General features: G+C 51.8%; 1 protein-coding gene across 2 annotated transcripts; it reads right to left on the bottom strand.

Moving 5' to 3' along the window:
• Positions 1–4,132: 4,132 nt before the first annotated feature.
• On the bottom strand, positions 4,133–26,858 carry BAG3 (BAG cochaperone 3). 2 transcript variants are annotated; one of them, XM_035030241.1, is made up of 4 exons: positions 26,351–26,858; positions 10,527–10,856; positions 8,711–9,115; positions 4,133–5,507 (listed from the first exon to the last, which is right to left on the bottom strand). In XM_035030241.1, the coding sequence occupies exons 1-4, from the start codon at positions 26,528–26,530 to the stop codon at positions 4,686–4,688; spliced, it is 1,737 nt and encodes a 578-aa protein (XP_034886132.1). In that variant the 5' UTR covers positions 26,531–26,858; the 3' UTR covers positions 4,133–4,685. The 2 variants fall into 2 exon arrangements, with proteins under 2 accessions (XP_034886132.1, XP_034886142.1); XM_035030251.1 differs by having other exon boundaries at positions 4,133–5,504.
• Between the last annotated feature and the right edge of the window lie 281 nt (positions 26,859–27,139).

Raw genomic sequence — 27,139 nt, 5'->3', positions numbered from 1 at the left:
TGATGATAGTTTTGAGGCAGATTTTTTCGTTTCCAGGAAAACAGTTGTTGCGCTAAAGGCCTTCAACTGATTGCACGAGGCACCCCCATTTTCGAGGGTAATCTCCTTTATGTCAAGTCAAATGACTGTAGAAATTAACCACATCTACAATATACCTCCACAGCAACTCTTAGACTAGTGTTGGATTAAGCATCTGGGTACTGTCACCTCGCCAAATTGACACACAGCTAACCACCACCCAGCGATAAGAGCAGGAGGTCGAGGAAGGAGACCTCGCTGTTTAGCAGTGGGCAGGGAAGAGGGGGAGTGGGCAGGGAAGGAAGGTGAGTCTGGCAGTTCTGATGGGGAGAAGCACGGGCAGGTGTGGCACCAATGACCGCAACACTGCGCCCACAGGGTGCTGGGTGCTGGGGGGGATGCAGCTGGGAGAGCAGTGCATGGGAGACCCGGTGGTGACTTTGGTTCTTTCATGATATTTCATAATAAAGGGGGTAATCTGAGGAGCAAGGAGGCAAGGCTTCCTTCTGGCTTGTGCTTTTTGCAGGCTAAGGCAGAGGAAGGAGCCCTGTTCCGAGAGAAAGAGAGAGGAAGCAGAAGAAAACCAGGGAGAGACTGAAGGTAGGACTCCTGTTGGGACAAGAGAAGACCTTCTTGCTCGGCGAGGGGAATGTGGAGAAAGCCCAGCCTCCACATGGGCAAGCAAAGACATCAGGGCAGAGCTCTGGCTGGAGCAGGCAGGGTCAGGAAGAGCCCTGCTCTGGACAAAGGCCCCTTCTTTCTTACCTGGGATGCTTTTTCCAATCCCCTCTGCATCTCCTTGCGCCGCCTTCAGGCTGGCTTCCAGGTGCACCTGCAGTTCTGGCCCCCCTGTTCTGGGCTCCCGTGTCTGGAGAGGACCCGTCCGCAGGTCCTGCGGCTGCCTCCCCACCCTCTCCCTGAAAGCAGGATGGTTAGCACTCTGTGCTCTGCTCCTGGTCCCCGCTCGCCCTGCTCGGCGCCCTCCCCGGGGACCGAGGCGGCTCTTTCTGATCTCCACTGGCTCCTAGTGGGTGGCGCTGGACAACAGGCAGCCTGAGTCCCAGGAAAGCAAGAACACACCCAAGTGTGTGCACACACACACAACTGGAGGAATTTTATTTCCAGTTTTTAAAAAGCAACAGAGTGTAACATGGCACATTCAGATCATCCTTACACTTACTTGGGGCTTATTACTGCTTTTTATTTTGAACCCCTTCTGGGGGCGTCACCACGAATTTTTCCCACCCTGAAGGCCTCCAAGGGCTTAATCCAGCCCTGCCGCTCCGCCCTCTGCACTCACTTTTCAGAGCCTAGAGGAGGCCGCAGCACCGCGGAGAAAGAGGGAGTGCTGCTCAGGAAGGGCAGGCCCAACACACAGAGCGTGTGCGCCTGCTGGAGCGGATCTGTGCCGCCTAGAAGCTCAAAACATGCTGGAACACGGCAAGAAAGGTATTTGCCTGAGTGACTCAGATACGTTCCAGCATTTTCCCACAGGCTCCTGCACATCCCAAAATAACTGCGACTCTGGATCCTGTTCCCTGGCATATGATTACATTTGTATAATGTTACAGAACAGTGTGCAAACTGGCCACTCACACAGGAGCTGCAGGAATGCACAGCCCACAGTGGAGCTCCATGCTGCACAGAGACTCAACCCCATACGAAGCGTGGACTCACCAGAATCATCCAGACCACCAAGAAGGGCCCTCGTCAGTGCCCACCTTCCATGGAGGGCAGGGAAGGCCCAGAGAAAGGAAACAACTTACCCACACTCAACACAGCTGGGGACCCTAAACGCCCATCAACTATTATTGATGCTTATTCTGGAATAAATGTCAGTTGAGCCTTGGACACATAAGATCTTAAGTCAAAGGGACTTTAAGGGTCTCCTGGTCATCCAGGTACCTCTGTGCCCAGGTCCGCACAACCACGGTGGCATTAGGAGGTTTCAAAATGCCTCAGGGAATTTACAGTCTTGCTCAGGAAATGACTGGAGATGTTCAAACAGGTGGAAGACAACTGGGCCCCGGCAAACAGAAGGCACGGAGTTTGGGGGAGAGAAAGTCTGAGAAGGAGGGTACTGTCCCAGGAGGGAAGGTTTCACAAAATAGTGGGCTCAAGGGTGAGCAAGATCTGGACAAGAGGGGAGAGTGGCGAGGGCACACTCAAAGGTGGGAATGTGCTGGAGCGGTGCAGACCCTTAGTGAAAGGAAGTGGGAGCTGCTCTAGGAAGTTCTGGAATCCAAGCCCAGGGACCTCTGAAATAAATTTAAAAAAATTTTTTAAAGATTTATTTGACAGAGCACAGGCAGGGGTAGCAGCAGGGCGGAGGGAGAGAGAGAAGCAGGCTCTCTGCCAAGCAGGGAGCCCGATGCGGGGCTCCATCCCAGGACCCCGGGACCATGACCTGAGCCAAAGGCAGACGCTTAACCAACTGAGCCACCCAGGTTCCCCTGAAAGAAATAAATCTTTAAAAAAAAGAAGATGGCACACTGTGGTGAGACTAACATGACCTTTATGGCTCTTGGGGTTGGATTCAAATCCTGTCTCTGCTCCCAGTTCTGTGGGCAAGTCACTTCCTGTTGCCTCACCCACTTCATGAGCATGTTGAGAATAACTAATGTTTGTTATGTGCCAGGTACAACTTCCACTGCTCCACGTGTCTCAATTCATTTAATCACTTTCCCCCGTTTTACAACTGAGGAAACAAGGAAGGAAAAGGCTATTACAAGAAGCTGTAACCGAACCCAAGAGTTCTGATTCAAGCCTGTGTTCTCCACTATGATGTTCTCTAAAGGGCACCTGGATGATTACACAAGCAGAAACCCCCCACAGATCCTCAGTGGATATCTGTGCCCCGACTCCTACAGAGACCAGGACAGTTATGTTAGTAAGAACCTTGCAGCCAGTCCCATAGCCAGCCTGTTGCCCCCATGCAAGACCCAGGGACCACCAACACAGGCCAGAGAATTCCTACCCGGATAGCCAGGTACCATCTGATTTGAATGATTAAAAATCTTCTAACTATAGTAAAGGGCTATCTATTGATGTTTAGTGATAAAAATAACATCAGTCCAATTCATAACCACCCAAGGAATCTTCATGTCAAGGTCCGCTGAGCATAGACGCCCAAGTCACAAAAAGAAGTGGTCACATTCTTTATCTTTGGTTCATTTAAAAATGTCCAGTAGAGGCCTTTATCCCTACTTACACAGGTTTCTAGAATCAATGGTGTGTCATCAGCAGTCAGCTTGTACTCCCCACATGAGTTCACCCAGGAACGATGCTGGCGGATTCCCATCGGAATGACTTCAACCTTTCTCATCGGGCTAAGAGTGGCAACTCCAGGAGCGTGTATTTTTGTATGGCATAGTCACGCACCAATATTAAACTCAGTACAGTCCTGAAGAATTCGGCAGGGGAGCTCTACGTCAGCATGCTCTCTGGGGGTTCCAAGTTCTCAGGACTGTCCTCCTCTTCCATTTTTTATTTACAAGCAATTAAAACACCAAAGTCCAGCACATTCAGAGGCTGTGGTCCTTCCCAAGCTTTTAAAAAACACTGGCATACAAAGAAGGATCTTCTTCCATCCACTGGCTTCTGAGTACATCTGATCCTAACCCCTATGGCTTCTAGGAACCCAATCTGGGAAGATAAACCCAGCCTGGTTTGATGACTCAGAGAAATGTCAGATAAAGATGACCCTAAAACTCTCACAGAACACATTCCCAACCCCAGTGACCTGGACTGCACAGAACACTCTGGTCAGCCTCGGGCAACACGAGGGTCCATTTGAATCCTCCCAGCCCCTTGCTGAGGCCTGAGGGTGGCCTGAGGCCAGGTGAGCAGAGATGCTCCCAGAGTGGCCCCTGAGCTGGGCCAATCGGAAGGGGAACATTCCCATCACCTGAGTGCACAGCCTCGAGTATTCCCAGTTACCAGCTGCAACCTGAGGATGAAATGTGACGGACACTCATTCTCTCCTGAGCCGGGCCGGACAGAGGTCGTGGATCCCAGAGCCGGCCTGAAAATGCGTATGCATGTTACTGAAGCCAGGGAGACCCAGTCTTGATGCTGCCACTCCTCAAAACTTTAGAAATCACAAAAAACCATCTTGAGTTATAGTATTACTTTATTTTCCTTTTTCTAAAGGTAACATTAAAGTCATCCAACATACAGATATTCCTAGGGCTCCTTGCACATTTTATTCTATCTAAAGTTAGCTATTTTAGCTATGAGATGAAGAGAATCATCCCATTAAAAGGGCAACATTTCTGAAAAATGGATTCCGTATTTGTGCGATGGGAAATCAACACCCCATCGACCAGCCAAAAACCTCCTTCGGTCCAGAGCTCCATGAAGACAGCTTACAACCATGGCTGACATGTGGTTTCCAAGCACAGAAAGGGCCCCAACAACAAGCAATGGGGTTAAATTTCTGAAACAAGCAACTTCTTTATTTGTACAGAGTAAGAATACAGAAGAAAAGCATCATTCTCCTTTTAGCCCTTTAATTAGTGTTTGGCCTCCACCCAAGTTACTGTGTACGAAGCGCCTACGAATAGTAAAAACAAACTGATTTAAAGTCCCTGAAATGCATGCAACTTAAAATTCCCTACCGCACACCGGCAGTTCCCAGGGCCCGGGTCTGCGGCGCGTGGCGGAGACTACGGGGCGGCTAGGTTCCCAGCTGTGTCTGTCGTGCTGGGGCTGCCCGGGTTTGCAGCTGCTGCTTCTTTGGCTTCTGGCTGTGGGCTTTCAGTTTGGGGATCTTCTCCGTTTCCGGCACTTTTCTTATTCTTGTCTGTTGCCATGGCACCCATCTCCATGATCTCCTGCAGTGGCCGATCGGTTTCGAGGGAGCTAGGCTGGAGTTCATAAACCTGGACTTGACCCGGGACATCTATGGCTTTTTGTTCAAGTTTTTCCAGGATGGTCTGAACCTTCCTGACACCATCTCTCCTGGCCTGACGGACGTCGGCTCGTCCTTCGGGGTCTACCGAATCCAGGGCCAGCAGCTCTTTGGTCAAATACTCTTCTATCATCAGGTACTTTTTGTCCGTCTTCTTGCCTTCAAAGTTGTCCACGGCCTGCTCCAGCCCTTGCACGTTCTGTAAGATGGCCTCTACCTTCAGCACGCCTGGGTGTTTTGGGGGCACCTCAGTTTCCCCTGGTTTGGGAGGTGTGGCTTCCGTGGGGGCAGGGCCGGGGGCTGCCCCTTCTTCGGCAGCCACATTCTTGGGGGACGAGGGGACAGCAGGAGGGGCGGGGCTGGGAGGACAAGGAACCGGAGCCGCCGGAACCTTGACTTCCACCCTCTCAGAGGTGGGTGGGGGCTTTTGGGAGACAGGTGGTGAATCTGCCTCCTTGTGGATCACCTGAATCGGGATGTGTCCAGGAAGGAGATCTGGTCCAACTGGGCCTGGCTTGCTTTCGGGTTTGTTTTCAGGTTGGGGAACAGGTGAAGATTCTCGATGAGTCATGGGCTGCTGAGAACAGGCAAGGACACAAAGATATTTTTAATAACTGGCTGAGAGTCTCAGGCAGTTGTTTGTAGCTAGTACTACTGACTATAAAGAAAACTGGGGAATGGCTTTAACAGTATAAAAGAGATTTTCGAAGCCAACCACATACTGTTACAGAATAAAAACGTGCTGTTCGTGTATGGGGCCGAACCACTCATTTCCACTCATCACCCCAGACTGTGCATCTGTTACCGCTCACTGAATTTTTCTGTAGATGGTATTCTTAGGGCAACAAAAAGAAAACCAATATAGTTTTCAAAAATGAAAACTCGCTCACCAACAACCTCGCTGACTGCCAAGCTAGTTTAGCTCCAAGCAAAGTCCTGCGTGACTCAGAATTTCGGTGAGGCAGCCATGGAGGAGTAACCGCCACACGACCCTCCCTGACGCCGTGGGGACGGTCTCTGTTCTGGGAGGGAAAGTCCCACGTCCTGTTTCAGAAAAGTTGTCATCTTTTTTTTTTTTTTAAAATCTATGACAGCCTCGTGGTTTCTGCCCAGACTGATGTATTTTTCTGAGAATAAGCAGGATGCCCAAAATAGTTAACTCTGGGAGAATTTCGCGGGGCACATCTGTGCCAACACTCGGCTGCGCGTCTCCACACTGACTCCTGGCTGCCCAGGATGAGGTGTTTATTTATTTATTTTTTAATTTATTTGTTTGACAGGGAGAGAGACAGCGAGAGAGGGAACACAAGGAGGGGGAGTGGGAGAGGGAAAAGCAGGCTTCCCGCTGAGCAGGGAGCCCGATGCGGGGCTCGATCCCAGGACCCTGAGATCATGACCTGAGCCGAAGGCAGTCACTTAACCAACTGAGCCACCCAGGTGCCCCTGAGGTGCTTTTTAACATAACTCCGAGCGGTAGTTTTTAGAATGAACTGTGCTTAAAACAAGTATCTTGGCTCTCCTAGCAACTTAGTGAACCTCTCACCCCCCTTTTTATGACTGAAGTAGAGTTGACAGACGACGCTCTAGTTTCAGGAGCACAACGCGGTGACTCGACGGTTGCACACGCTCCGCAGTGCTCACCTGAGGAAGTACAGTCGCCATCTGTTCTCACGGTATTATTGACTATATTCCCTACACTGTACTTTCCATCCCCGTGATTCTGTAACTGGAAGTTTGTACCGCCTAATCCCCTTCACCTATTTTGCCCATCCCCCCCATGTACCTCCCTGCTGGCAACCAACAGTTTGTCCTCTGCTTATATGAGTCTGCTTGGTTTTTTGTTTGCTCTTTTGTTTTTTGATTCCACATATGAGTGAAATGATATGGCATTTCTCTTTCTCCAAGTTATTTCACTTCACCTGATACCCTCTAGGTCTATCTGTGTTGTTGCCAATGGCAAGATTTCATTCTTTTTCATGGCTGAGTAATACTCCGGCATATATGTATACCACATCTGCTTTATCCCTTCATCTATCGCTGGACACTTGGGCAGCTTCTGTATCTTGCCTATTGTGAATAATGTTACAATACACAGAGAAGTGCAGTTAGGATCTGGTGGCTACTTAGCCATCTGAGTGCCAACAACCCCCTTTTCCACCAGACCTCTTTTGCCAGTGCAGACGGCCTCAACTCTGGCTCTTAACACTCAGGAACCAGCCACACACCCCTCTTTGGGTCTTAAAACAATCTCTGGGTAAGAAAAATTACTTTAGAAACTCTTAAGAGGAGTTGCTCTACAGCTTGTAGTCTGAAAATGTCAAGGTCATGAAAGCAAAGGAAGTCCGAAGAACTGTTCCAGACGGAAGGAGACTGAAGAGAAATGATATCTAAATGTGGTGCTCAGGATCCTAGATTAGATCCTGGAACGGGGAAACCACTATCAAGGAGATTTGAAAGTGGACTGTGTATCATATAACAATGTTTTAAGGATGTTAAGTTTCCTGATTCTGAGCATTGTACTGAGGTTATGAATGAGGTCTTTCTCAGGAAAATTTTTCCTGAATTATTTATGGGTAAAGGGACACAGTATCTACAATTAGATCTCCAACAAAGAAAGCACATGGACGATACGTATGGAAATAAGAAATGGCAAAGCAAATACAGCAAAATGTTAACAGTGAATTTGGATGAAGGATATACTGGGTTTCTTTGTAGGATTCTTGTAACTCCTCTGTAAGGCTGAAATATTTCCAAATAAAGAAGCTAAAAAAAGAACCATAAGAGGGTGCTATCACCATTTATGGTAAGACACCCTGCATTTGTCTACGAGGGGCTTTCCTTCTAAAAATTGTGGCAGAGAACCAATTCGGCTGCTCAAGTTGGGGGGCCCAGGGCTGCTCAAGGCTCTGCTAAGCTACAAGCTACGAAAACTAATGACCTCCTCCTCCTCCAGGATGTGCCCTACGATTGCCCCGGAAGGATGAACAGATCTGTGCCTGCGACTTCACCAGGCTGGAAGGTTTCCCAGTCAGCCAGCCAGCCGGCTCATCATCAGTCAGTCAGGCAATGTGGTCCTTTACCCCAAAGTAGAGAGGTGTAAGACAGGTCCCTGTCGTCCAGCTCAGAGCTGAACAGGTAAGAAGAACACTTCTGGAATGCACCGAGTAACCCATACCAAGCCATAAGGGACTGTGATGAGATGCCGTGAGGAAGAGGAGGCGGCTTCACGGAAGAGGCTAGACTGGCTGGTCCCTTGGAGGATGGGGAGAAGCTGGATTGTGATGGCATTTCAGGGAGCTGGGTCAGCAAGAGCAAAGGCACAGAGGTGGGAAGAACAGAAAGGGCTTGCAGAGTGGAGAAGGGGTATCTGTGAGAAGGCGACAAGCTGCCTCGAACACTGGAGACAAGGCTGTGGCTGGGGTGTGGAAGGGGTCTGAAGGGCCCTGAAAAACTGTGGTGGGTGCTAAGACCCGGGTCCCAGGTGTGTGAGTGACATTACACACACCGCCCAGCTATTTCCCCCCCGGGGGTGGGGTGGCGGGGGTTCCACCCCGAAGGCAGCTGTAATGACAAACGAGCAAAGCTGCAGAAAGTACTGAGCGTTCCCAGCACCTGTCCTGCATTTCTGCTGGTGACCGGCCAATGCCAGGATCTCGCTTTCCCCCAATAACACGTGTGTGAGCTAGTTAGGACCCACGGAGGAACCAGGGCACCTGCACATTGCTCCTCAGCCCCTGGAGAGCTGCTGCGGGGGCCAGTCTGTGGACACCAACTCCGTACCTGAGGCCTGTCGACCACGGTGTGCACTCGGTGGGGCAACGGGGAGTGCCCTGGTGCGCTGCTCCTGGCTGGAGAGCCCTCCCGGCTGGATGCACCCCGGACGGGTGACCGGAATGGGGATGCTGCCGGCATGGGCCGGGGCTCCCAGTCGTCCCCCGGGGCCCGGTGGTACATCGGCTGGTAGGTCTGGTATTCGGCCTGCTGAGCTGGGTAGTGGGTCTTCTGGGCGTGGTGGAAGGAAGGCTGGGCGGCCGGCCGGGTGACATTCTGCTCGTGTATCACAGGGATGGGGATATAGCCCCGAGGGAGCTGGTGAGTGCCCAGGCTGCTCCTGCCGGAGGAGGAGGGCAGGCTGGCCGAGGAGGACGAGGACGAGCAGTCCGAAGCAGCTGGAGACTGGGATCGCTGCAAAACACAACGAATGGAGGCGCTGAGTGACCCTCTGCCCCGCTGCCCCAACTGTGCTTCCTTTATGTGCCTGCTCAGGGTAACACGTTAGGACCGTCTACCTGTAAACCTTTCCATCTCCAAAATGTACTGCTAGGACTCGGGGCTCTAGAACCAAGAGGCTGCCATTGCAATTCTTCCCAGCTCAACAGCCTTTTTAAAGTTAATTCATTAATGAGAGCGAGAGAGAAGTGCTCAATGCGCTGCTTCTGTTGTTACCAGTGTCACCTCTTTCTCTAACCCTTTCCTTGCAATCTGCAGAGGCTGCAGCTGGGCACGGAGAGCAGCATATCCCGCGTGCCCGAGGCAGGCCAGCCCCCGGACTGCCCAGAAAATCAGCTGCGTGTTTCCCCAGTTGGCTTCAAAGGGTCCTGTTAGCTCAAATCTGCTTCAGATTTCTCTGATTAATGTGTCACTCAAAAGTGACATTCTTACAACAAAATATTACAAATTCAGGCCCTCCTCCAAGAAAGGAAAAGAACAGAGGCAAAGGAGGCAAGGCTAACTCTGGGCACAGACGCGGAGTGAGAATCAGCACTCACAACTCTGGACAATCTGCACACGGGAAAACCAGGAGGGCTTACTGCTCAGGAATCCTACTGGGGTCCGCTGGCCCTCAAATCCCAGCTAAGAACTGGATTAAGAACTCTTTAGATATTAGTGCACTGAAGCACGGACCTCAGGCTTAAATAAAACCCTATCATCGAGCAGCTGACCTCCCGACTCTTTATTTTGGGTTTCTTTTTTTTTTTTAAGATTTTATTTATTTTTTATTTATTTATTTGAGAGAGACATACAGATAGTGATGGAGACAGCGAGAGAGAGAGCACAAGCGGAGAGGAGAAGGAGAAGCAGGCTCCCGCTGAGCAGGGAGCCTGACGTGGGGCTTGATCCCAGGATCCTGGGATCATGACCTGAACCGAAGGCAGATGCTTATTAACCGACTGAGCCACCCAGGCGCCCCTCTGGGTTTCCTTTTAAGCCATGGGACGCTGTATCAAAACAGCTCCAAGCGGTTAACACCTATCCATAAGTACTGAACTAAATGAAATAACACATCGCTATCCCTGTGTTTTGGTCACAGAAAGCCTGGCAGGAGTTAAGGAGCCAGATTAGGAGCCAGAAGGCCAGGCTTCCGGTCCCAGAAATGCCATACTTCCACCTTTATACATCTGGACCAAGCTGTTTACCCTTCTGAACCCCAATTCCTTAACCACAAAAATAAGCCATGACCCCTGCCTGTGGGGTCACACACCTGTGAAATGCTGGGGGACACCGTGGAGCTGTCATGCTGTCTTTGCTGGGCGACCTTTGCTGTTGCAGGCCAGGCCCAGATGCCCTGCATGTTACCCGGGCTCGCTCTCCTTACCTCAGGTCTGTGGGAGCCTGGGGGCTGGGCCCCCGCAGCTGCTGCCACCGCCTGTCCACACTGTTTATCTGGCTGGGTGGCTTCCGCCACACCCCGCAGGGGTGACTGGGACCTCTGAGGAGCCTCTGTGGCCGCCTCGGTTCGGAATCGCTGTGTTCCTGGCTGGGGACAGACAAAGGATGGGCGCGGCTGCCGGCCCTCGGCGCCTTCGTGGAGGACAGGAATGGCAATGTAGCCTGGTCGGAGCTGGGGGTACACGGCGTGGCCTTCCCGAGGAGGCAGCAGCCTGGGGCCCTCCTGGGAAGGGCCGTTTGCAGAGGACGGTGCTTCCTACGACACAAAAAGGAGAAAGAGTCTGGTTAGGAACTGGGAGGAAAACACCCCAAAGAAGCAAAAACATGGGGCTAAGTGCCACCTTCCGGAGTGATTCTGGGCACCTCCCCCACCTCCGGCATCAGCCAAGCTGGCCGAGCACAGAGGGTGAGGCGGCTCACAGGCACCCTCTGCGTCTGCCGGAGAGCCCCTCCCCTGCAAGGCCGCTGTATGGCCAGAAGTTTACGAGTTAGGGGCATCGAGAGAAAGCAGGTGAGCCACGGTATCCGCTGAGCACAGAGAGGTCCCAATTTCCCAAACTGGTCAGGCAGGTTTCTTTTATGGGTGACAACCAGCAGCAGTATGTAGGAGAGCCACTGACTGTCCCCCAAATCAGAGACCCAGATCAGAAGGTGCGAGGATGAGTCAAGTCCAACTCACTAAATCATGGCCAGCTTCCCCGCTTCCTCAAAGGTCCTAGCGTTTCTTAAGGACACAGGGTTGTGCTGGACCCAGACACAGGACACCGCTTGGACGCCCTCGCGGACAGGCGGCGGTGGGGCGAGGCTGCCCACCCGGGGACACGTTCGGAACAAGGTGCAAGAGAGGGAGATCAGAAGGCACACAGGGGCAGCACAGCAGGAGAACAAACTTCTGCTGGCCCGCTGACGGCGGCAAAGGCTGCTCTGGCGAGGAGTGGCTGGGGCCCCTCTCCTGTCCTCTCATGAAGTTGTCCCTGCAGCCGCCTGGCTATTTCGGGACCCTTGAGGAGGCCAAGTTCCAGATGTACCACAGAGAAAGATCTTGTTTCAGACAACAAGGCCAGTCAGTCACTCACGGGGCAAAGTCACTTCTCACCACGGGCTGTGCAACCAAAGTCAGGGACCCCCAAGGCTTCCAGTCTTGACTATCCCCTGAGGCCACCTCGAGGGTCCTTTACAGAGGAGGATGCTATGGAACTGTGCCACTTACACACATCTGGCTAGGTCACCGATGAAGGAGGAGAACGATCCTTCCTTCAGGAGGCATCTCTCCGAACTGCAAACAAATGCCAAAGACTGAGACTCTAGGAGCTTGCGGGGTGTACTTCTCACTGCCGCAAAACCAGTCACAAGTAAGCAAAGCTCCTTTGCATTGAGTGATCGACCATTATAACTGTGCCTTGTTTCTGTGTCGGGATGCAACAGCCAGCGGTGGTGGTGGACCCTGCAATTTAGCTCTTTCAGACCCCGTCAACTGCTTCCCTCCTGCTAAGCCCCTGCCCCGGGGCCTCCCGCCCAGGGGAGAGGCAAGGGTGTCGCTGTGTCCTTGGGGACACCAGCAGACAGGCACTCTCAGATTAGAATCCCCACGTGCTCGGGGTGGCGGCATTATTTTAGCCTGCTTAGCTCTCAGGTCACCCAAGAGCAGGCCGTGGGTTCCTGCCGTGAGGGGCACCAGAAGGTACTGAGGACACCCAGCGCTATGTGGTGCCGACTCCTAATCCGCCATCTCGGCGTGTGAGCCCCTCGCCGGGGCACTCCTCCTTCCAGCCTGAAGCAGGGGCCCCGACAAGTCCTGGGTCTCTTCTCTGCTGCCTGCCTGGGGGCTCACCGTTCCCTCCCAGCCATGGACAAAAGCCTCAGCTATCCGCACAATCCTCGGGCAGGGCAGCTCGGAAGCCCTCATCCACTGACTACCGCCTGGTGACCATCTAGCTACTCTGACGCTGGGCACTGCGGGCTTACCAGACCAGCAAGGCACGATCCCTGCCGACTAGGGGCTTACAAGACAGTTTGAGACAGCAGGAAACACACAGGAAGCAAACCCCCCCTGGAAAGCATGGGAGGCTCTGCAAATGGGGGAAATGCATGGGCTCTTCTAGCTAGGATGGGGCTGTCCTAGATAGGATGTCAGTTGATTCTGACCTCTATTAGTAACAGTTCTGTGATCTGAGATAATTCTCTTAAACTGTGAGCTTTAATTCCCTTATCCAGAAAATGGAGCTAGCAACACCCATCTCGCAGGACGGCTGGGAGGTTTTATGAGAGCACATGCAAGAAGGATGCCCAGAAGGCAGCAAGCCATGTGAATTCCCTCCCCCAAAAGGCGCACAATCATGCTGCGCAGACCTCAAAGTGTCAGAGGAATCAAATCTGAAAGACAAAGCTAACTGAAAGAAGATTCAGAGTAGGGGCTGCCCCGCAGGAAATGAGAGTCACTGGGAGGGTGTTGAACCTTCTGAGAGTTGAACTTTCTGTGAGGATGGAAATGTTCTTTTTCTGCATGGCAGTCAACAGGTAGATACCTACGTACAAACCTATCAAAGCATACACTTCCCTGGAACCTCCCCACTGCCCAGCCCCTGCTGCATTCCGCCCACACTATCCGATTTTAACAGGTGAGGCCTGCCAACCCCACCACCCCCCGCAAAGCCGGCTGTTAGCTGTGCCTCCAACTCAGCCCCTTCCAGGGCCTGGAAACCTTAGATGGACCTGGCTGAGGCTTGGCTCCTCCTGGGGGAAGCCCCTGGATCCAGAAGGCACGGCAGCTGCCTGCCAAGAGCTGCGTATTTTATACATCTCAACTGAATAGATTTTGTAGGACGACAAGAGAAAAGGGAAGACAAGGGCTGGAGGGCAGGAAGGAGGGAGGGAGGAAGACACTTCCTCCTGCCCAGAGGAGGTGACAGCAGGGACTGCCTCCTGGAGCCAATACGCCACCTGGATCTGGGAAGACGTTACATCTGGGTGTCTGGGTCTGGTCTTGGTCGTGTGGTTGCTGGAAAAAAGCTGTGGTCACTGGAGGTGGGGTGGGGCGTCTGAGCAGCAGAGGGGAGGGGGACAGCATGCGAAGGTAAGGGCCGAGCTGAAGAAGGTAAGGCCGGAGGCCCGGAGGCCGGAGGCCCGAGATCCACTATCCTCAGGGCTGCTGTCGAGAGATGCCTCAGCAAGACAGGAGGAACCGAAAGGAGAAACCAGGCCACGTCAGGAAACGTGGGGAGGAGTCCGGGGTGAGAGGAAGGAAGGAAGGGCAAAGCAGGGGCTGAGGGCGCGGAAAGGAAGGGTGACCCAGGGAGGCAAGCAGGAGGAGGAAGAACGGAAAGGCCTCCGTGGCTGGCAGGACAGCAGGAGTGAGGGTAAAGGGCCACTACCGAGACCCGAGTTCTGAGCCTGGGGTTGACAGAGAGATGGTGCTGCCCGCTGGGGGAATAAGGGTGGCCTGGAGGCCCTGACGTTCGGCCCTCTGGGTTCTGTGTGAGTTGACCCATTTATGCCTTTTGATTAAAAAACCCCATGTCTCTTCATGAGTCTCACATCTAGAAGAATGCTCCCATTCCAGTCTCATCAGGGTTTTGTTTAGAAAAACACTGCTGGGGTAAGTAGAAAAACCACACCAGCTTTACAGAGTAGAAGACTAAGCACTTGTACAGGAATGAATAATTTAAACCAGCAGCAAAGCTCCCACCTAGACGAAGACCCGTAACAGGAACGAACGTGGACGCCTCCCCGCTTCTGCCAAGTCTACTCTGCTAGAGTCCCGTCAGTAGCAGATGCTTCGGTGTTTACTAACTAAAGAGCACCACCTCAAAAGTTAAATTGCCCTTTCTGTCTTCCACAGTGCTTTACATCACAATCTAATTTAAAAAAGACATTTTTTAAAATGAGAAAAGTGGGTGGCTCAGTCGGTGAAGCGTCCAACTCTTGATCTCAGCTCAGGTCTTGATCTCAGGACCATGAGTTCAAGCCCCTTGCTGGGCTCTAAGCTGGGCGTGAAACCTACTTTAAAAAAATAAATAAAATGAAAAAAGTAAAAGAGAGAAATGTTATAGTTTATGCTTCTTGTGGAATATGAGGAGAACATGCCTCCTCAGTCCCCTAAGAAGTTCCAGCACATCTAGAAAGAGCCTATTGGTTAGGCCAGCATCCTTGATACAGGACCCATGACTTGCTCCCTTCTGACCTCAGTGGGGACCAGGGACTGACCCCTTGGGGTAGCGCTTCTGGGGAGGGAGGAGCGAGCTGCTACCACGTGACCAGGCAGGCCACAGCAGGTCCTCCCCTCCTCACCAGGGCCTGCCCCGCAGCTGCTTAAGGAGGAATGACCGCACTCCAGGAATTATTTTCCAGCGCAGCTCAGTTCATCATCTTTATCTCTGGGCAAAGACATCAGGAATCCATATATACGAGATCCGATGAGGAAATAAGGCTTTGCTTATCTTACTACATGCATTTATAAAAGGAACTGGTTCATTCTTCTCCCTTGCTTTGCACTGCAGTAAAATCTGTGGAGGCGCATCTCAGGGCACTCCACAACTCCACGAGATGGCCAAACAGCAGAGAAAAATTACCCCAGATGAGCCAAGATCTGCCCTATTAAGGACAAGGTATTATTAGAGAAGCCTGGGGTCAGACTCTGAGCTTGGGTGAGCCCGTGGACTTACGCAAGTCTTGTTTGCTTAAGAGCACTCTTAAGAGCACCAGAGATTTGCTGCTGGTTTTTAATAACAATGTGGGCACTAAGGGGGCAGCTAGGAGATGTGGAAAGAGACAGCACTCGGTCCTAATCCTGGATTTGCCCCTAAATATGTGTGTTATGTAAGCAGCTCACATCCCCTCTCTGGACCTTACTCTCCTCAGCTGTAAAGGGAAGGCGAGGCCCAGAGACTCTATGAAGCAGTGTTCTCAGACTCTAGGTGGCATCGGGAGCACCCAGAAAATGCTTAAAAATGTAGACCCTAAGTCCAACCCCAAGGCAGTGTGATTCGGTAGGTATGTGGTGAAGCCTAGACCAGGACTGCACTGAAAAACACTGACCCACGTGAGGTTCCTTCCTGCTCTGGCGTTCTTCATGGTGCTTATTCCAAGGTCCCCTCTAGCTCTAAACATCTACGTAAAGCTCAAAAACAAGGAAAAGTTGACGTCACAGAAATCTAAAAATGACCACTCTTAACTGTGTTCAGTTAAATCAGAATGGCAGTCACTGGGATTTAAGGTGTCCCAATGTTAAGAGGTGGCCACTGACCCCCGGAAGGACTCCTTGTGCCTCCCTTTTTTTTTTTTGGTTAAACACTTATTTATCTCAGTGACAGAGAGAGCAAAGGGGGGAGGGGCAGAGGAAGAGGGAGAGAGAGAGAATCTCAAGCAGACTCCCCACTGAGCGCAGAATCAGACATGGGGCTTGATCTCACGATCCTGAGATCACACCTGAGCCGAAACCAAGAATCGGGTGCTTAACCGACTGCGCCACCCTGGCATCCCAGGGCTCTTTGTGCCTTAAAAGCAGGGTAAGAACACAGCTCTTGGGTACCTACCAGGCATACGCCAACCACTGTGCTGGACATTGCACTTTCACAGCCTCCGCGGCTTTGAGGACAGCCGGGGAGCAGGGTTTGCCTTGACCTATCCACGATCGGTTCCCAGTTCACTGAGTGGCCTCTGAACCCTGAAAACAGCCCCCGTCAACCCCCAACCTCAACTCCATGGCACATCACTCTCCAAAGTGTTCTCAGCACCTACAAGTCCTAGCTCCCACCACTGCGGTCTGAACAAAGGTACGAGTAACAAAGGTTAACTTTCAGGGCAGCCCTGGGCTCCCTGATAGGACACAGATCCAGTAACTGGGTTTTGAGGCCAGAAGCCTTCACAACGGTCAGGTGTTGACTTGTACTAATAACACTTCAAAGTTTCTAAAACAAAGAAAAAAAGATGGAGTTTGAAAACAGGAACCCTGAACTCCCCATATATCTAGGGCCTGGATCAAAATTAAGTAGCTTGGCTCACTTCTAGCAGGTAGGAAACAAAATAAAAACTTCCTTCTAAAGCACAAATAGTTGAGCTTCAACATCCTTCCAAGCCTTCTGTTTGGTACTCTCAGGCCATCGAAATGAATGAAGTATTATTGCCAATTTGATATACCCTTCAGCCAAAGTCAAAATTCCTCCAGTTTCTACCGCGTTGTGATAAAGGGTCTCTCCCTCCGCCCAAGTTTGGGCATATGATGGACATCAGGTAAATTCTGAATAGCAAGCGAAATCCACCTCCACAGAAGTCCGTGTGCGGTGCTCCTGGTAAGACAAGAGTCTGTGCTGACCATAATTTCTGGACACAGGCCAGTGACAGGGGGCCACCGAGACCCTGGGATCTCTGGGATCACCGAGACAGGTGTCCTGATGTGTTCCTACCAGAGAAAACTTTCTATAGAATGAAACTTAACACCTCTTCTCTTTGCAGCTTTGTCCAAACAAGCAGGAATGAACCAGTGTAAGCCCCGGGCTTCAAGCTGTCACCCTGAGCTCCAGTCCCAGCCTGCTGCTCACCAGCTCTTTGCCCTTGGACAGGACTCCCGGCTGCCAAGACTCAGTTTCTCCAGCTGTAAAAATCCCCCCCCCACCCAGGGATTTTTGCAAAATTTAAGTGAAATAAGGCGTAAGAAAGGCTATGTAAGCTGAGCCTGCTCCAAGCCCTACACAATCACGTTCCTTCATTCCACAAATGATTATTGACAGACCCCTGCTTTTCTGAGCAACACCTGGTTGAGCCCATAGTGTACAATGCCTAAAACCTCAGTGGTCTCACCAGTCGGCAACAAACCTGTTCGAGTTAGAAGCCCCTTTATCCGAGAGTCTTAAGGACACTAATTAGCAAGGATGCCATTTTCTCTGCTGGGAACTGTACCTAATGCTTTACAATCGGGAAGCAAACACGGCCCAACATTCTAGGGGCCGAGCCCTAAACCTCTGTCCCCTCCAAGAAGCCCCAGCCCAGCCACTCTGAAAGGACCTGCCCTGTGGACCAATCCACACTCAACTTGCACTGACTGTGGCTCCTTGCACTCCTGCCCGAGACCTAATGAGAAAACCCAGGCCAGGCTGGGGCAGGAGGATGTGTCTGGGAGCAGAACCTGCCCTGGCGTCTCACCAACAACCTCAGCGTGTCCCCCAGCAGGCTGTGCGGGTACCTTTCATGCCAGGCACGACGGGCCACAGCTGGTGTTTTGGCATCAACCTCCAGCATCCCCGTTTCCCCCACCCCCTGGAACCCTCCTCAACACGGGCAGTTACCAGGCTGAGAACCCCGGTCACCCAATGCCCAGCTCCTGAACTCATGGCTTCAGGGAAATGAAAACCCTAGCCAGTTCCTCTTCAGAAAAAAGGAGTAGGGGGGCGCCTGGGTGGCTCAGTTGGTTAAGCGACTGCCTTCGGCTCAGGTCATGATCCTGGAGTCCCGGGATCGAGTCCCGCATCGGGCTCCCTGCTCGGCGGGGAGCCTGCTTCTCCCTCTGACCCTCCCCCCTCTCATGTGCTCTCTGTCTCTCTCATTCTCTCTGTCTCAAATAAATAAATAAAATCTTTAAAAAAAAAAAGAAAAAAGGAGTAGGGACACCTGCTCTAAGGATCTGAAATCACGAATCACAGATGGAAAAATACCTGAAATTTCCATATTAGGAAACAAACTGTCTGAAGTTACATAAAGAGACTCCCTCATGGTTCATTGCATGGGTTTCTCAAGGACTGGTCTCATACGAAGGTGGAACACTGACCAGTCACTTGACTCTACCATCTGCTAGACACCCAACTATGCAAGTGTTTGCTGGTATCAGGGCGCACGGACTCACTAGATATGCATTTTGTATAAAATCACCCCCCCCAAATCCCCAATTCACCAACTGCCACTAAGGCAAGGGCCCCTTTAACCAAGGGTAGCTGCTTTGAGGGGAATTCCTGGGGATTCTCCTCCCCACCCTAAGCAGCTGCTCAAAGCATTCCTCCAACAACCATACTCCCCCAGGAGGGTGGTGGCAATTAGCAAACCCCCCTCTCCTTCCACCTGCAGTGACATTTCCACCCCTTAGAGCTGGGTCTAGAACAGCTGTGCAAATGGCCAGCCCCTAGTTAACATGACTCAGTTTCCCCACAACATGGACTGGGTACCTCGCTCCTGCCTGGCAACTGTCCTGGGGTCTGTACAGAGATGTGGAGGGAGACACTCCCCTAAAGGAGTCAAGGTTGAGGGTTAACACACCACCCCATGCAGCAGAGGCCAGGAAACACAATGTGTCCTGGCCTATCTTGGCTGGGGGGTCAGGGATGAATCAGGGATGAAGCTGGTTGAGGCTATGGGCTGCAGGTTTGGTTGAGGCTCCAGAAGGCCCAACAGCCTTCATCTGACCCCCCCCCCCCCGCTGTGTCCCCGAGTTATGTGGGGCATGAGAACCCCGGGGAAGGGTGCCGAGGGCATCCAGACACTAGTCGAAAGACAGCCAGCTAAGGTAGTACAAGGGGTAAGAGGCCTTTCTTCTGAGAAAAAAGACTTGAGGTCTACCTGGGAGCCATGTCCAGACAGATGCGTCTGCCATGTGGTGAATCCCCTCCTACTTCTTAGTGGAGGCTGTGACGTTTCCATGGATTGAACACATGTTGTCTAGTCGGGCCCTGACTCATCACTTTCCATGCACTATCCCCCCGATCCTCGCAATCCTGCTGGACAGGTAAGGTGGTGTTCCCATTTTATAGAAGGGGAGACTGAGGTTCAGAGAGGATGAGTGATTTATCTGAGATCACCAGAACCCAGGTTTGTCTGACATCAAGGCCAGGGATGTGTTAACCCTTTCACTATTCCTGCCATACCTATACAATCTGTAATAATAATTGTGGCTAATGTCTTCAAACCCTTCATCTTCCCAAGATAAAACGCAGCAGGGGAGAAAGTATTTAGTTTTGCCTGGTCGAGCTGGGCTGAGGCTCAAGACCTGGAACATTCAGTTCAAGTGTGCTCTGGGCCAGGGACGCAGTGCTTCGTGCTGAGTCACTGCCTGGCAGAGGCAGGGCAGGCGGGAGTGCGGAGTGCCGGCACTCTGCTCAATTCTGAGTCACCACAGCCCCATGCGCCCAGCATGGGGCCTCTGGAGGGAGAAAACCCAGCTCTATCCGGGCACCTAGTCCCCGCCTGACACTCAGGGTCTGTTGGATGAATTTGGAAGATTCAGAAAGTGATGTGGCTGCCTTGTCTTCTGCATCCATGTATTCTTTCCTAGCCTCCTGCTGTTTGGACTTAACTATTCACTCATCCATCCAGTGCCCAAGAAGAATCTTTAAAATGACGGGAGGGAAAAATCTACAACTGGACCTTCATGAACACTGAGGACGTGATTTCAAAATAGGAAATGGCTGTTTTCCAACAGGATGCTGGGGAATTTTCAGTGGCAAGTCTCACCTCAGTCACTGGGGACACTGCTCTGTGCTCGGAGCTCTGGGGCAGCCACTCTGTTTACGGGCTCTTGACATAGGCAGTGAGCAATCTGAATTCTGGGCTTTTCTGAACGGACAGTGAATAATAAGCCTCGCTGTGCACTGTCTGGTCTTACTGCCAGCCACATGGAGAAAAAAGAGAGAGAGAGGTCCTTTGACAGCGCGGAGGCTGCTCTCTGTGCAGCTGGGCATTAGCGGCGCCTGGCTGCCGGGAGCTCCCAGCCTTTCCAGCTCATCTGCTCCAAGATGCTGTGTCGCCGGTGGGGACAAAAAAAGAACTTCTCCAGGCTCATACGGATGAACTTAGGGAATCAATACTGAAGTTCTTTGTGGAGAAAAGGCCAGTTAGAAATGCAGTAAAAAGGAACCTGTCCCCGGGGGACCTTGGGGAGCCCAGGACAACACTTCAGTGCTTAGGAACTAACAGAAGGCATCCAGCAACTTCCACTAACTCTAAGCGTGAGCCTGCACTTCAATAAAGGCGGCTTTCCTTTTACCAGCCTGTCCACTCCGGAGCCCAGGCCAGGTTTTACCCTTCTCCACACAGAATCATTTACTGAGACAGGAGTCTGAACTTAAGACCCTGAAAGATGATAGCCAGCCCACTGCCCCCTGGAACTCTCAGCCCATGGGGACATGGGCAAAGCAGAGAAGTGCCACCTTTTTTTTTTTTTTTTAAGATTTTATTTGACAGAGAGAGAGAGAGAGACAGCGAGAGAGGGAACACAAGCAGGGGGAGTGGGAGAGGGAGAAGCTGGCCGCTGAGCAGGGAGCCCGATGCGGCTGGATCCCAGAACCTGGGATCATGACCTGAGCCAAAGGCAGACGCTTAATGACGGAGCCACCCAGGCGCCCCGAAGTGCTGCCTTTTGGAAGAAAGATTCCAATCAAAGTAATGTGGAGTCTGGAGCAGGGATAGCCTGCTTCCAACTGGAGAGGGGTACATGTCAGAAATGCTGCACGGAGAATGGCATGGAAGGAGACAGACCTGTCCTCCATATGACACTGAACACCATGACTTGCAGAAAGCAGGCGCTCAGTAAATTTCAGATGGAATGAATGAATGAATGAAGACTTGGGCCCATCTCCTAAGTTCAGACCCAGGCTCAGGAAAGGAGTGGTCTGTAATCAACTGGGGCTGTGCCTGGGGAGCTCTGAGCATAAAGGAGTTCTGAGAAGCAGCCAGGCTTCCTGGGGGTGAGGCTATCTGTCACCCCTCCAGACACTCCTCCCCCCCCCCTCCACCAGGTGAGGGTAAAACCTCTGGCCACAACAGTCCTTCCGTAGTGTCACAGCTGACAGGCCTCAGATGCATCTAATAGTTTCCATCTTAGAGAGCTGTTTTGAGGACTTAAAGCAATAAGGTTTGTAAAGCACCCAACCAGCATTTGGCATATACATATGCGTATGCATGTATGTGTGTGTATATATATAGAGAGAGAGAAACAAAAAGATATAAGGTTCATTCTATCCTAAAGAAATTCTCTCTCATGAAGCTTTTGCAAGCTGCCTGGCTTCTAAGGCCCCTGAAGAAATCTTCACAGAAATATGTGAAGACTTAATAACACGAGACATCTCACACAGTCCCACAGTGCCAAGCAAGCAGTGAGGATCAAGGTCCATATTTGCAAAGGATGGGATTTGGGGTTTAGCTTCAAAAGTCCAGCTGTGAGTCTGAGATTGGAGGCAGAAGAGGAGCCCAAGTCAAAACTCGATCAGCCAGCAATGGGGAGCTGGGAGGGGCTCGAGAATTCCACAATCAGGCGGATAGAGGTTTCTTCAGTGTTCATCAGCACCAATGGGTCCTCAGAGGTTCCTAATAAGCAAGGCCTTTGTCTTCTGCTCCCAGTTTTCCTGTGTAAGATGTCTTAAATATTTAAGAGCAACATCAAAGCAGCAAAAATGGGAATGAGGAAGAGCAGGTTTGGATTATGCATGGTCTCCTATTTTTGACAATAAACACCAGACCATTTAAAAAGGTCAAGAGGAACTAATAAACATGCAGGGTGCCTTATACAAGGGAACTGTGTGTCATTCCAGAAATGGGGACAGGAGGACATGTCTGATCAAGTCTCATGCTCACGGGTGGTCTGAGGCTTTTCAACTCACAACCAGCCCCGAGAGCATCAAACAGCTAAGCCCTCCTTGGCCCTGGCTAACGTCAAATGCCGACACAGCTCCTGGGTACCAGCTTTACCCTCGTAAAGGGCAAGTCTACTCTACAAAACAGGGGACGAATTATGTTCAGTTCTTGCATAAGCCAAACACAGCCTGTTCTTTGGAGGGTAAAATGAAGGTCTTGGATGAGCTGGACATCTAAGGCATCTGGCCATGCTCTTCATCCTCCCCCCCAACAAATCTCTGTTCAAAGGAATTTGCTTCCCCATCATGCAACTTGCTAGAAAATACAAAGGAGAGAATGGCCACTCATTTCCTGATTGTGCTCTGATTCTGCTAAGAGGCCCAAGAGCTTGCAATCGATCTGCAAAGAGCAGAATGATCTCATCTTTAAGAAAATTCAGGAGGCTGGAGCAGAAAATAAATGGGTCTCTACTTCAATCGTAACTCAAAACATTTCCAGTTTCCTCTGAAAGGATGTTTCTCCATCTCTCTCCCAGGGCCCAAGTGTAATCTGTCAGATTATTATGGTGAGCTTCTGCTGGTAGGGCAAAGCAGGAAGGAAACGCTCTGGCTCACTTCTTTCTGGGATACGGGAGGGTCTTGGCAGTGCCCTAAGTCTGACTCAGGGCACTGCCACCCCCAAATTCACACTGGCACAAGCGAGGCACCAGGGGAGTTTCACCAAGAAGGACAATGGGGCCTCCAGCAAAGGCTTTGCAGCTTAGATGCTAAGCAGGCACAGCTTGAGCCATTCCAGGGCCTACTTGCAGGAAGGCGGACACTGAACTGCAGCTCCCCTCCCCCTACAAAATGGGATCACCGGCCACCAGTGGCTCCCAAATGCCAATCTGGCAAAATCAGGATCATCAGGGAAACTTCTCGGACGTCTAGATGTCTGGGCCCTACCCTGAGAAATTTGGATTCAACACTGGGGCGGGGCGGGGGGGGGGCAGGTAGGAGGGGATGACACAGCTGACGATCTGTGTTCTTAAAAAGGCTACCCAGGAGACTGCTGGCCTTGGGGATCTGCGCTGGTGACCTCTAAGATCTGCAAAGCTAGAACAGCCCTGCTCGTGAAGGGAGAAGGGTCTCCCTCTGGTCCCAGGAAGCTTTGCGAGACAGCAACACAGCACCTGGTCTTTTGTTTAGTCAGGGCAGGACCGGGAGGAGTGGCTGCACATCCTCAGACTCCAAAGTGAGCGCCAACCTCTCTGCCAGGGAAGGGGCCTGGACCAGAATGAACTTGCCAGGAGATTAGTGGCAAGCCCACGTGCGCAGAAAATCGACATCCAGGAAGCCTGCAGGTGGGGAGGTCCAGTTGCTTGGAGAGGAGCTGGATAAAGCCCAAAGTCTTAGCCTGTAGTCACCTGGCCTCTTCAACGGAAGGGCAAGACACTTGCTCTCACTTGCCCCCTCTGTAAAACTGGGGACAGAGAGTCACTCTACCTATCTCAGGGCATTGTGGGAGGACCAACTCGGAAACGACAGAACACAAGACTCAATGAAACACAAAGTTCTAGTCACTTCCCTTCCTTGAAAGCCATTCCTTTACCAACAAGGTTAGACTGAAAACACCCAGAGGCGGTCTTCCCCCCAAAAAAGGGCTTCCTCTGTTTCTTCATGCTTAACAAATGGCTCTTTATTGATGGATCGCATCGCCTCTTGAAGATAAGGATGTTCAGAAGGTCCTTTTAGCTCAGCTCCTCCAAAATTGCCCTCTGTTTCACGCCATGGCCCTTTCTCGTTACGCATTAAGGAGCCAATGTCTAATATAAAACAATATTAAAGGATTTTCCGTTCTATTTAGTCTGGAGGAAGATGTCATTCATGGAAGTGAAACTGAATGAGTCACCCAGATGTTCTGTGTATCTCAAAACACAGGCATGAAAGCCGTGAAGCCCAAAGAGCCAATGAATGGAATGTTTATTCTCCCCTTAAATTCTGGTGCCATGCTGACAATCTCCAGTAGTTAATCTGGTAAAGAGAACTCATTTCTTGAGTTACCATATCCAGTCCTCACCATCCAAGTAATCACAGCACAGAGGTCAGCCACACAGTACTTGGTGGCCAATTGGTGGCCGGGGGGACACAAAGACAACCAAGTATTCCAGCCTGCATGCAGGCTTCACAAAAATTCTAGACACTTCTACCACCTTCTGAGCAGATACCCTGCCTCTTATCAGGACCTTCTGGTGTAGTTCTCTTTGCTATTAGTACCAGCTGAGTGACCCTTGGAAACACATTTGACCTGTCTGGGTTTCTTTCTCAGTAAAAGGAAGAGGTTGAGCTAAAAGAGCTTCGTGGGCCTTTCAACTTCAAAATTCTGACTTAATTTTCAAATCCACTTTTCTGGCATCAGACGTCTGATTTAGTGGCTGTTTTCTCTATTTGTTGAGAATAACAATAACTCAACCTGTTTTTTTCCTCTTTAAAAAGGCTTATGAAACCACAGCCTAGCCAATCCACTGGATGGGTACACAAAGATCTCAACTTGCTGGGTGAGTCTTATTCTAAAAACAAAGGGTTGGCAATCTGGGTTTACGCTCACTTACAGTGGCTATGTTCAAACTTGACCTTCAGTCACAACAAAGGGTGCCAGCAGATTCCGACAGTCCCTGTCTCTATAGGAAGGAGGCCTCGAAATGATAGTTTTACACCACGCCGAAGATCTACATCCATGCAGACTGCAGTAACAGGACTGGTTTGAAATGTGCTTCAGTTTCACCCAATTATGGGCTGAACAGACACAAACAAGTATATATAATTATGCCCATCCCGGCTAATTACATACTCTTGTACTAATTTTCAGATAAAAATATACAATTAATTTCTTATAAATGTAAGTTGCTGAATGTTCAATGTCTCACTGTTGGGCACCAGGTTTTCATTAATATTTTTAATTTAAAAAATGCATAGAAATGAAAGTGGATGATAAAAATATTTCTTCTAAAGTAATGATTTATGAAGCATTTTTAATTTTGTGAATTTTTAAATCTTCAAAACAACTGACCAGCTCTTTATGGCTTTTTTTTTTTTTTTAATTTTGCCCAGACAGCATAACATGCCCCTTTCTTTAAGTGTATTTCTCTTTTGCCAAGTTTTTATTTTGAAATAGTTCAAATTTATAGAAAATTGGAAGTGTAGCACACTCAGTTGTGATCTTTTAAGTTAACAGACTGATTCCAAATTTCTATTTCCAAACTTTCATGCTCTTAAGGGTTAAAGAGCATATATCTTTGCGTATACATAAATGAGGCGTACTTCTGCTGCATTCCCAAAAGTACTTCTGTATTAGTTATTTGTGTATTAGAAACAAATCCTAGGTATTTTAATACCATAACAAGGGAATGTATGCCATTAAAAAAAAACAAAAACAAACTACTCTCTTTCAAGCCAGTGTGAGGCAATGCCTTAAGGCAATGGTCAAGCACGAGACAGTCTCACATCTTTAGTTTAGAAATTGCCTGGGAGAAGAACATCTTGTTTTCAACGAACCACACTAGAATATATTCTTACTGAAAACCGTTTCAAACAATAACACAATTTTAATTGCAGATACAAAAAGGGGGAGAAGTGTATTTACATCAGTCCCCTGAGTCACTGTGCCTGAGACCGTAAAGTCAAGGTGCCCCTCGACCAAGTTGAGGAACTTCAGCAGGCAAAATTCCTTCTAGACCACCCCCAAGTTGCGAGTGGCCCCCTACGGCGTCCGCCCGAGCGCGGACGGCGGTGAAACCGGGACTTCAGCCCCGGCGGGCGGCCGCAAAGGCCGCGGCGGGGCCTAGCCCGGGCCTCCGGAGCTGACCAGGCCGGCCGCCCCTCCGGAGCCCGGGCCAGCCCCAGCCACCCGGCCCTCGGCCCTCGGGGGGGATGGGCCGGGGGGACGGGCCGGGGGGACGGCACCTGGCGCCACCGCGCGGGTCGCGCTTCCCGGGCCAACCCCCAGGAACCAAACGCGGCCCGGGGAGGACAGTGCCCCCCCCGGGGCCTCCCCCTCGCCCCGACGCCGGCCAAGGACGGACCGGAGCGGGGGCTCGTCGGGGCGCAGCGGGCGGACCCCGGCAGGCGCGCCCGGGGTCCCCGCAGCCCCGCCCGCTGCAGCCGCCCCTGCCGCTCGCCGTCGGGGGGGCCGCCGGCCGGGGCGCGGCGCAGGCTGGCTCACCTTGGGGCCCTCGGGGGGCACGCGCGGGTCGTTCCACGTCGTGGTGCGGCTGTTGTGGTCCACGAAGAAGGGCCAGCCGGTCTGCGGATCAATCTTGATCTCCCAGCCGAGGGGCAGGGGGTCGCCGGCGCCGTTGCCGGACGCCATCTGCACCACGGGCGAGTGGGTGGCAGCGCTCATGCTGGGTCGGGGTCGGCCCGGAGGGGCGGCCGCCGGGGTGCCGGGTCGCGGGGTGCCGGGTCGCGGGGTGCCGGGCCTCCAGGCGCCGAGTCGCTCGCTGGCCGCGGCCGGATCGAGAGCCGTGCGCGCCGCCGACGTGTCCGGGAAACCGGCGCCGGGCACCTTTATGAATTAAAGGAGGGGGTGACGTGGCCGGAGAGGGGTGGAAGTGTCTGGAAATAGCCTCCTTGCTGCCGACGGGGAAGGAGATAAAGGGAGGTAGCAACTGGCCGGCTAGAAACTTCTGGTCCCCTCCAGAGAAGTTGGCGGCGAGCGCGTTGGATGCGGAGCTCCGCCCTGAGTCATCGGCTATAATCGGGGCGGGGCGGGGCGGGGGCGGGGCCTCGGCCGGCCGCCCCTCCCCCACCGCGCCTCCTCAGTCGCCCCGCAGCGCCGGCGGGGCGGGCAGCCTCCGGGGCGTCGTCGGTGTGCGCTGGGCCGGTTTCGGTTTTCAGACGCCCTGCGTCTGCTTGGAGCCGAGTGGGTGTTCCCTGGCCTGGGACCCGGCGCGCGGGGTGCCTGCTACAGCTCCTTCCTATAAAAACAAAGTCATCGTGAGCCTTTAAAGTC

The sequence above is a fragment of the Mirounga leonina genome, unplaced genomic scaffold, assembly GCF_011800145.1.
Source record: "Mirounga leonina isolate KUSES-001 unplaced genomic scaffold, KU_Mleo_1.0 Mir_114, whole genome shotgun sequence".
NCBI classification, from domain to species: domain Eukaryota; kingdom Metazoa; phylum Chordata; class Mammalia; order Carnivora; family Phocidae; genus Mirounga; species Mirounga leonina.
Note: the sequence above shows the minus strand (reverse complement) of the source record. Positions and strands in the feature narration are given on the sequence as shown.

What these genes read in the sequence shown, in the direction of transcription:
- BAG3 (XM_035030241.1), bottom strand. Translation starts at nt 26,530, where the DNA reads ATGAGCGCTGCCACCCACTCGCCCGTGGTGCAGATGGCGTCCGGCAAC. An exon ending in CAGGCTCCCACAGACCTGAG is followed by an intron (nt 9,116 to 10,526) that starts GTAAGGAGAGCG and finishes TGTGTTTTGCAG; the next exon opens with CGATCCCAGTCTCCAGCTGC. An exon ending in CCGTGGTCGACAGGCCTCAG is followed by an intron (nt 5,508 to 8,710) that starts GTACGGAGTTGG and finishes GCCTGTTCTCAG; the next exon opens with CAGCCCATGACTCATCGAGA.